Source organism: Haliotis rufescens, unplaced genomic scaffold (genome assembly GCF_023055435.1).
Source record: "Haliotis rufescens isolate VD_foot unplaced genomic scaffold, xgHalRufe1.0.p SCAF_6, whole genome shotgun sequence".
NCBI classification, from domain to species: Eukaryota; Metazoa; Mollusca; class Gastropoda; order Lepetellida; family Haliotidae; genus Haliotis; species Haliotis rufescens.
Window position 1 is genome coordinate 9704738 of NW_025964334.1, and position 11436 is coordinate 9716173.

Genomic DNA, 11436 nt, shown 5'->3' on the forward strand with positions numbered 1-11436 from the left:
AACAGGTAACTCAAAAGCCGATGCTGCAGCCAAAGCAGCTCTGGACAAACCGTTATCTCCACTTCTTATCCCGTACAGTGATTTCAAACCAACCATCAAATCTTATACTCGGGATCTCACGCAAAAGAGGTGGGACACCCAATTAGGAAGCAATAAACTACACGAATTGAAACCAACAATCAGTCATACCTACTTGGGTTGTCAGTCAAGACATGACGATGTCGTATTGGCCACAGTCGGTTTACACACGAATATCTGCTTAAGACAGATGAGGACGCACCTCCTAAGTGTATCCCTTGTGATGAACGGTTCATCGTCAAGCATATATTGCTTGACTGTGTGGACTTTACAATCGCAAGGGATTCACATTATCAAAGTGTAAATCTACAGGATCTCTTTTCCCGTGTCAGCGGGCATCTCATCATAAATTACTTGAAAGAAATTAGTCTGTATAATACATTTTAAATATGTATGTGAATAATTAAATGCTTGTTTTTAACTTTGGTGTGATGCTACTATTAACAGACATTATTGAAGGCTCTGTCCAGGAGGTTAAAGTACCCTAAAATTATTGTCCCACTGTGTGACACGTAATCCTATCATAATCAATGTAACTATCAACAACCAGTGTTTTTAAGCCAACTCTTTGATGAGTACTTTTTAATATTGGTTAGCATTGTGCACAATCACCAGTGGCTGAAGTGATGACATAAATCCTACTGGGATATCATGCAGGAAGCAGAGGTACTGTAAATCCCCATGATCCCCAGCGAGGTGGCCTAGCTTTGGTTACTGGTGGCCTATAGCCCGTGTTTTAAAACTGTATATATAATATTGTTATGCTCAAATATGTTTCATGAATTGTTTCTAAATATAGTATGCTCAAATATGTTTTACAACTTGTTTTTAAACAAAACTTTGCATAAATGACTAAATTATAAATATATTAACTTGGTCTCGTCGCTATATGGCTGAGATAATGCCGATGCGGCGTTAAATTTTAACTCACTCACTCACTGAAAGCGGAGAAAAACCATAATCACTCACTCATGATGAGTCACATTCATAATTGTATATTTAGCTATTTGCCGTCCTTGTGTAGTAAGGTAATGCTATATATATACCCCACCAAATATAAGGGTATTGTGCCCCCCCCCTACATTATATTGAAAGCGTATATACGGTGAGTTGGATGTATTATATATACTAGGCGAAGCATGACGACAGCTTTTCAAAGGGTGACATAGCTGAACAGTATGGAACCATTTCAAATCCTGGTCTAGATGTTGTAAATATCGCTCTGTGTGAATATTGTCTCCGTGTAATTAACGCGGTCGTTAACTGCTAGATTAACATCATAAAAGAGTAAATAAAAAATAATAAGACAGACAAATAATGTGACAGACAAATAATGTGACAGACAAACACTCTGTAAAACCCGAATCAACTATGTTAGCATTCCGAATTGGCCTTGTCCCTAATTTAAAAAGAATAGTGTCATCACTTCATATACATTATACACAGTATACATATAAGCGACAGCATGCTCAAGGTGATATTTATTTTTTCCATATTGCTCTAACTCGGTGATGCATAGAAACCAACGCGAATGAGACGTCATATCCTTACGCATTCAGTCCTTGTTGGTCTGTCAAGAGGAACACCAGCGGGAATGTGACACACCTGGATTTCTGAGGGTCACTAGATTACCTTGTTTATGGTTGGATTACAAAGCAACGAACCATGTGTCCAGGAGGAAAGATTGACAACATCAAATATTTGATGTATGCATTCAACATTGTGTTCATGGTAAGTGGAGTATTGTTCTTGAACGCCTGTGTCCCGCCCACACCATAATGCGTATGGGGATATCTAGCCCCACGCCCATGTTCTAAACATTACTAATACTCATGGGCCTCATACATGTCAAACAAATATGTTCATTAAAAATGACAAGCATGTTGGTGTGTGAAAGGCTTCATGTGATCATTGTCGTGATATGTTTATTCCAGTGCCTGTCGACTGGTATGTGTCTGACATGAACACAAGGGTGAATAATAACAAAAGTATCCATTGGACGCATTCAGTTCATGTTTTGCAGATGCAAGGAGTGACGACATTAGGTGATGAATCAGACACTAGATGAATCAGACTGCGTGGTTGAGTTTTAAATTATTTTTTCAGTTTAAGTTTTAGTCTCATGAAAAGGATTGGGAACACGTTACAATATCTTAGAACGCCCTCTCCAATAGAATTACATGTATGCCTATTTACAATTAATACATTTAATTTGTTTGTTTGTTTGTTTGTTGTTTAACGCCGCACTCAGCAATATTCAAGCTATATGACGGCGGTCTGTAAATAATCGAGTCTGGACCAGACAATCCAGTGATTGACATCATGAGCATCGGTCCACGCAATTGGGATCGATGACATGTATCAACCAAGTCAAACGAGCCTGACCACCCGATCCCGTTAGTCGCCTTTTACGACAAGCATAGTCGCCTTTTACGGCAAGTATGGGTTGCTGAAGACCTATTCTATCCCGGATCTTCACGGGTCTTAATACATTTAATGACCGAAAGGAGAGAGGAGACACTTATGTACATTAACATCGTTCACTTGAAGTTTCAGGACAGTTAATCACGTAAAGATATTTCTGGAGGTATTACGTGACCAATTCTTCTCAACCTTATAAACAAATAATCACACAATAACAGTTCAGAGCAGATCAACTTAACGTCATATAAACAAGGGATAACTTCTTCATTACGTGTACATGGCTCATGATGGCTGGTTACCCAAACCTCTGTTTCATGTGTCAGATCATACATGTGTTTGTTATCTCAATATCAGCCGTGCACGATTTTATGCGAATGGTCATACGTTAAACATGCATTCGTTAGGTGTGGACGTGTCTGTTCTTTTCAAATAGGTTGGTTGTCAATAAATGTTACTATTGAAATCAATACGAATGGTATCTAAAGATAATTTCTTCTCATTTACAAAGCATTTGTACAGTCCTATTGAATTTCAATACGCGTAAAGTCGTACCATAAATACCATTTGAAAAGACGTATTTTGCGTGCTATCAAAGCTGTGAATATTTCTTGCCGCAAGTAACTTCTACCGCCATTGTCGACTTGAGTTCAGAAATATTCGACCACTCATTCTTTGTGTCGTTTGATACATTAACGCTCTGTATACATGTACTAGGTGGTTATTCCGGTTTAGAATATGTCCGCAGCGACTTTCTCCTGTCGTAAGAGGCGACTAATGGTTTGGGCGGCAATGGTCCGTGACTTTGTGGGTTGCATGTCGTTGTAACCCAACAGCTAGGGACGATGCTCCAGAATACCAATACCCGGGGTCTAGATTCAGTTGTACTAGTAACTGAAATAGTGCCGGAACATAATGATTTGAAACAAGCAAATAAATAACAAACAAATAAACAAACAAAACCAACTGGATCCATGTCCTTTGATCATGTGTGACTGAATGTTGGTTATTAATGAAAACTAAAGTCACATACTTGCAATTGCTAGCTTGGAGTTAACACTGACAGTGTCTTCAAATTCTCGGTACCTAATCCCGACGTGAGTGAAAGAAAACAAATAGGCACGGTGTCCTTCCTTCAATTCATTTATACATGCATTCCAGCTTACTTGAATCAAAGTAACCTTGTAAATTATCGCAAAATAATATATGGGTCGGTCCACTTAACCAATGTATTACTGGGGGAATTCTAAAGTTGTATCAGTTTTAACTTCATTATATATGTTGACACGACACGATGAAGGAGTTTTCTCCTCGTGTCTTTCCGTATTGTGAGTTTTATATACTAGTATTAGGAATATAACGTATGTTCATATTCAATTAATCTAGGTAGATTTCCATAACTCTCTGCTTGTCTTGTATTCACGGGGACACGGGTGGCCTAGTCATCTAAGGCGCCGCGATTCGCTGTGCAAAGTTGCGTGTCTTGGGCACGCCAGAAACCTATGATTGTGGGTTCGAATGCCGGTTCGCTCCGATTTTGTTTCTAGGTTTGTCAGGTTTGCTCGTGGGTTTCACCGAAGTGGTAAACGTCTGAGACCTGCATCACTTCGGGCTTTCCTCCCACATTAAGCTGACACGCCGTGATATAACTGGAATACTGTTAAAAGCGGCGTTAAACCAAACTCACTCACTCACTCACTCTTGTTCATTGTTTCCCTTTCAGGTTCTTGGTCTCGGTATGACAGGGTTTGGGATTTGGCTCCGCCTTGGTCCACACACAGGCAAATACATAGATGAAGCGTACAATTTCAACCCATTGTATATATCAGCTTATATCTTCATCGGTATCGGCGCTGTTATGTTCGTGATTGGTAATGTCGGGATCTGTGGAGCAATCAGGAAAAGGCAGCAACTTCTTATGGTGGTGAGTGCGTCATTGCTTACACGTACAGGGTACATGTTTCCATATAGTGAGTGAGTTAACCTTTAAGGTCACATTGGCAATATTTCAGTCATATCCTGACGACACAAAGTTATACATTGATAAGGCATATATTTAGATTGAATACCTGTCATCGATGTACAGTACAATAACTAGATTATCACAGTTTCGATTTTAAGATTTTTGAGAACATTTAAATGAAGAAATGATCATTCATATACCATATAGTTTGTTTGTTTGTTGTTTAACGCCGCACTCAGCAATATTCCAGCTATATGACGGCGGTCTGTAAATAATCGAGTCTGGACCAGACTATACAGTGAATAATATCATGAGCATCGATCCACGCAATTGGGATCGATGACATGCATCAACCAAGTCAGCGAGCCTGACCACCCGATCCCGTTAGTCACCTCTTACGACAAGCATAGTCACCTTTTACGGCAAGCATGGGTTGCTGTAGACCTATTCTACCCCGGCGTCTTCACGGGCCATATACTATATAGAACATTCCTGTTGCTATATCACTAACGTTAACGTTAACGATTCACTGCGATAATTGTAATTTTGGTTTTAATTCATTTTTTTTATTATGTCCAATGTATGACACTTCGCTTGTCAACATGCTATCCCATAATATGACCTAAAATGGGGTATTCACACTCATTGGCGATCCGTGAAGATCCGGGGGGGAATAGGTCTTCAGCAACCCAGTCGCCTTTTACGACAAGCATGGGTTGCTGAAGATCTATTCTACCCTGGATCTTCACGGGTCTAATACCTATTGGCTATGGGGTACTACCTAGAGGCCACGAAAAAATTCCTAAAGGCCACTAAATAATACGTGGAAGTTACAACAAAAATGTGGAAGCCACGTGATAATACCTGGAGGACACGAGATAATACCTTGAGGACACGACTTTCCATAAATGCCCCGACAAAATATATGAAGGCCACGAAATAATACCTGGAGGTCACAACAAATATGTGGACGCCGCCTGATAATGGTTTGGGGGTACAAAATATTTTCTTATGTATAGGCCATGATCTAGCATGTAGAAGGCACGACATAAATTACACCACATTTTTATATATTTTAACATACATGTCGCCCATGTTGTCCGACCCACAGGTAGCACTATTCCACCCATATCACAGCGATGTCTACACTATCGTGTTTCGGCCACATATACCTTTGATTGATGATTGACAACTTCCTACGTGGCCGGAGTAGGATCACAAGCGATGACCCAAAACACCGTGCCTCACATCCGATCAATAAAGTGGCCTGTTCATTTACCACAAGCATCGGTTGCTGGGGACTTTGAATGTCAACTCTTCGTAATGCTATCTGTTTATCATTTCAGTACTTCATGAGTTTGTTCATCTTCTTCGCCATTCTTCTTGTGACTGGAATTGTCGTCTTGACTCAAAGGAAACCTGTAAGTAAACATCAGATCAGCAAAAAAATGTATTTTATCTTTTACCATTTTCAATTCTTTTTTGACTTTGCAAAAGAATCTTCCCAAACACTGCAGCCTTCTACATTACCAAGGCCGCCTCCGTGGTCTAGTGGTAGAGCGTCCACCCGGAGAGCGGAAGGTCCGGGGTTCGATCCCCGGTCGCGTCATACCAAAAGGCGTTAAAAGATGGTATTTGTTGTTACCCTGTCTGGCGCTCGGCATTAAGGGGCCAAAACAAGGACTGGTCGGCTCGGAGTCAGTATACTGTGTCTGAGTGGGGCATTCATGTTAAACTGCGGCATGGTATCTCAGTGAGCTAGCACTATAAATGGGCATCAGTCCGGACTAGCCACACAAACACACCCGTACATGCACGTTGCTATATAAGTGCAATAATCTTGGACGCGACGTTAAACCCCATTTCACCTCACCTCACCTCTACATTACTGGAATTGTCAGAAGTGTTGTATTCCTGGCAGCAAACCCTTGTACTCTCCCAATGTCAGTCAACAGATCGGGAGGTACCAAATCTAAGGCACAGAGAACAATGGGGAGTCCGACAACTTGGTATTTGGGATGCAGGCGTGACATTTCGAAATTGAGGTCCGCATATTTGCCATGTTTTTCCTGAATCTTGTCAATCACATTAGTGTAAAAAGGGACAGAATGTTCAAGGATGTAAATGATTTCATTGGATTTATCAAAGAGAACAAGATAGGTGTGTTAGACTGGATATGTCTGAGGCTGAAAACGGTCCTATTCCAAAGAATTTTGTATTTATCAGTTCCATTATTTGTTCTCCTTTAGTTGAAGGATGCCTTCCGGAATCACCTACAGAGCAAAGTCAACGCTTTTACAAATTCAGATGCCAAAACGTACATGGACAATTTTCAGAAAACAGTAAGATCATTTAAACCGTTATAAGCATTATTGAAAAATAGCAGTTCTTTCATTTTTAATTCCATTTGAGATACATAATGGAACTCCTAAGATTATGGAACAATGGAACAGAACATGCCTTCCCTTTAAGAACAGAATATCAATTACCCATTAAAGATTTCAGTTAGAGTAAATCTTAACCGCCTGGTCGACACACTGCCAAGATCTGTAAAATCCAGTTCACCCCGTAGACTTGTGTAACAATAATATAGAAGTATCCATTGTTTCTCACTGATGGATAAATCAGAGATAAATGAGTGTTTTTTAGGATTGGCATTTGTAAACTTTGATAAACCTGTCTTGCAGTTTAATTGCTGTGGAGCCGAAAGAGGCGTTTTCGATTATCGCATCGTGAACATAACCACGGACGACTGTACACAGCAGAACCACTACAGGGTAAGTGATTGACTTGCCTTTGGAAGTTTTTGTTTGTTTTGTGTTTTTGTGTTTGTGACGGTGCCATCTGTGGGACAGGATACGTTCACGTTTTCAATAACATGCTATCATCACTATTGTGATTCATAAACACATGCTTATGATATGGTCAAAATAGTACACTGAACTCTGATTTTAGCAGAGAAATGCATTTTTGGTTTATTTATACACCTATTTAACCAGAGGAAAATATAAACAAATAGCAATATACGTACATACAAGTAATTTCATTCAAAAAGAACTTCCTTTAAACGTATTGACAGCTGAGTTGAAACTGAATTGGATACGTAAACGTTTTCTTTGTTATAATAGGGATATCATTTAATACCAAAATGCCCAAGTGCATACAGCGACACATATCGTTATGGTTGATGATAACTTTTGCCTCTGTCCATAGCCTTGTGCCGACGAGTATATGAAGCAACTGACACCCAACATCGTCGTGACGATCGGAGTCGCCTTCGGCACTGCTGCTGTCATGGTGAGTGTAGTCTGATAAAAAATGTTCCTGAAAGTTGTTTTCGCAATGACATGTACAATCATATAATTTCAAATATACACTTTATCAGCAAGAATGAAAATGCAATAATAAAATGCATTCACAATGTTTTCATTTCTCATATTGTTTTTAATTCAACCTCATTATGATGGCATCCTCGTAGAAAACTTACTGATAACATTAAGCAAGTAAAGATTAATGTATTCCGGAGTTTTTGCATACACGTTAGGAGTTAGGCAAGGCTGTATAGTAAGTCCTTTCTTGTCTACTTTCTTTATTAACGAACTAGATGCAGAGTATTACACCCAGATATTGTTAAAGTATTTTTGCTGATGATGCTGTAATGATGTCGAGTACGATACCTAGATTACAAAGTCAGTTGAATGTGCTGGAACAATTTTATGCAAGATCATGTTTAAATGTTAACACAGAAAAGACTAAAGTAGTTGTACTGAGCACAGTTTGAGAGATATCTTTAGATAGACAGGGCATCGGATGTACTAAGAAACTATACATATTTGGGAGTGTATTTATCTATTAAATTATCCTGTTATTTTCACTCAATAGAAGCTGGAACTTTTGGGGATACTAAACAACCTCAGATTTATCGACAGTGTAAATTTGAAGGTGTTCTTTCAAATCTTCAACCTTAAAGCAGTTCCAATTCTTTCATATGGAGCTGAGGTATGGGGTTAACATCAGTTAAATTTCATCAACAGAGTACATTTGTATGCTCATAAGAGATTATTGGATGTCAAGGTACATATATCAAATGCAGTTGTAAACTGAGCATGTAAACTGTATCGGATGTTGAAACAGGAAGCTATTATGTATCCAAATCCCGAAGGAATATAGTCTGTGTAAAGTGTGTAATTCAGGGTATAGACGACGAGTACCATTGTTTCAAAGTCTTCGTTGTGCATACCTACCTCGGACCAATTCTCAGATCTCTTAAAGTTTTATTAATTGATGTTGCCTGTAAATATCAATGTATTAATGTCCTTAACATCTTATACATGTCACGCTATGAAGTTAAGAAATGATTAGACATGTCCCATAAACAATTTAACATTATTACAGCACATCTTCTATTCACCCAGATTGGCACAGTAGGCCTGAGACATTTCAGTATTTTTACAATACTGAAAAACTGGACAACTTGTGTTTTGGATTCATTGGTATTCTGAAGAAATCAACTCTTAGACACCTGTGAAGTATTTGGCACTGTTTACCCAAAAACATATAAATTGAAAAAGTGGTACTTTTTAGGGTTGACAATGTTGGTGGTAACATGAAAGTTGAGATATTTTTAAGCTTTAAAGACCTTCGTTAGAATTACGAATGGCATTGATCAGTAAAAGACAACTAAACACATTCCTGGTAATTCGATGACATCACTGATCTTGCATGTTGCAGATTTTAGGAATGAGTCTGTCGTTGATATTCAGCTGTGCCGTACGGAGGGCTGGATATTGATGGAAGATCCAGGTCAAGAGAAGAACAACGAATTGGTCGATAAGCAAGACTTGAAGCAACACCAGCTGTACCGCTTTATGTATCTGAATTTATATTCACAGAAATGTTTATGTTGGTTCATTTCTGGAACTTTGTCCTCGCTTTTTCATACTTTCTGTAACCTGAAATGAGCCGTTTATTGACGTGTTCAAACAGCACATATGACAACTGACAAGTCCGCAATATATTGTTATATTGATCTATGTCAGCTGTAACTGTACTGTCACAATACTTTATTCTACCATGCATTTGGAAAATACTCGATTTTGATTGGTCAGTCAGAAGTATCAAATCACAATAAACCCTCTCTGATTGAAACAACCGATTTGACGGCCGCGTCACTGTGGAAGGTGATATATTTTACAAAAGTACTTCTTTAAAGTCATTATCAGTAGGCATATTTAAATAATTATATGTACAATTAAAGACTACAAAATACAATGTTGCGGTTACTACACTATTCAGGATGTGGGGCTATACATATGGTGCAGAAAACAAGATAGAAATCAACAAAGAGAATGAATTTCAAATTTGAGGACAACAGAGAGCTTGATATTTGGCGCTTTTCTATATACGACTGTGACGTCATATCTTTTGCGACAAAGTGAGCGATCTGACGTCATAAAAGTGGTGTGCGGTGTAGAAATAAACTTTCCTCAAGGCTTGCTTAGTTTTCTTTTTGGGTGCCTACCTCATGTCAGCTTGAGAAGCTGTCGTGCTACATGTGTTCAGCGCTTGTCATAAGTTCGAATGATGTATTACATTACATTACTGCTTGAGCATATAGAGTGGCATATTTTGTTTAAAGGCTGTCGGTGATTCCGTAAATTCTGATTGACAACCCACTCAAAACACTGGACTCAACCCATGCCTCTTGACTCAATGTATTTGCTAGCAGGAAAGAGTTCACGTTTCATTTGGACATGACAGAATGGAAATAAACATGTAGAACCAGGTCACCTGTAGATTTAACCGCGCTAAATTTAAGATCTAAAACCTTAAGCTGCGCATTCGGTTCAAAATTCAATTTAGGGCGGTTAAATCTACAGTTAATCAGTTTGCTTATCTCGTAGTTGATTACTGTTACCTTCACTCGCATGTGACTTTCTAAAGGGCGAAATGTCATGTCGTTTAGGCTTCTGGACATTCGTTCTCATGTTTGTATTTTTGCTCTCATTCAGTTCTTGGATTCAATTCATTGCCCCATTGTTATGGCGGCCATCTTTATGATTATTTTTTAGGAGTAATAGATTTTCAATCATTCTTCTTTTCCCATCAGAACATGTAAATATGTTCCGAGGAAGAGCTGTGCTGTGGAATGACCCTTCCAAAACAACCCTCAATGTTTGTTAGTGTGTTTGTTTTGTTTAGTGAAGTCAGATGTTAAAAAGTTCTTGTCACTCAGACATTTTACATTCATTTAATTAATTATATCATGTTTTAATATTAATTTATCGAAGAATACTGATATCAGTTTACCTTATCATTAAATCAATTATACGTACCAGTGCATTTCATAATATATTTCAAAGAACCGTATGTATTTCAAAGTGAAATACTGATATTAGCAATGTCTTTCCTGATGTGACCATGGTATCTTATGATATCACTTTTTGGATTACCGATATTAAATGTTAATGTGGTAATAACAACTGATATCATTAATTGATTGTAAATATGAATAAATCATTTGCCGGATGTCACCAACTATTCGTCATTGTTTCACGAGCAAACGTTTCACCCGTGTTGCTGCTTTTGACTGCCAAGATTATGCAGTTCTGTGAATGCAAGGTCGTGATTTATACAAGTTTAGCGGTGGAGCGGGCTACAAAATGGAAAGGTAATGACGTTTACAACTCAGTCATAGTCAAAGATGATGTTCTGCTTTCTTATGCATCAACACACATATCGTAATTACAAATTAGGTGTCACAGGTGACCCGTGAAGATTCCGGGTTAGTATAGGTCTTCAGCAACCCATACTTGCCGTGAAAGGTGACTATGCTTGCCGTAAAAGGCGACTAACGGGATCGGGTGGTCAGGCTCGCTGACCTTGTTGTTGATACATGTCATCGATCCCAATTGCGTGGATCGATGCTCATGATATTAATCACTGGATTGTCTGGTCCAGACTCGATTATTTAC

The 11436-nt window shown here is 38.7% G+C and overlaps 1 protein-coding gene across 1 annotated transcript; it reads left to right on the forward strand.

Annotated features, from left to right (window-relative positions):
• The first annotated feature begins 1595 nt into the window (after nucleotides 1–1595).
• LOC124151660 (CD9 antigen-like) lies at nucleotides 1596–10995 on the forward strand. Its single transcript, XM_046524240.2, has 7 exons — nucleotides 1596–1809; nucleotides 4223–4423; nucleotides 5809–5883; nucleotides 6712–6804; nucleotides 7150–7239; nucleotides 7676–7759; nucleotides 9194–10995. Exons 1-7 carry the CDS (start codon nucleotides 1744–1746, stop codon nucleotides 9251–9253), a joined length of 669 nt encoding a protein of 222 aa, XP_046380196.1. The 5' UTR covers nucleotides 1596–1743; the 3' UTR covers nucleotides 9254–10995.
• Nucleotides 10996–11436: the final 441 nt, after the last annotated feature.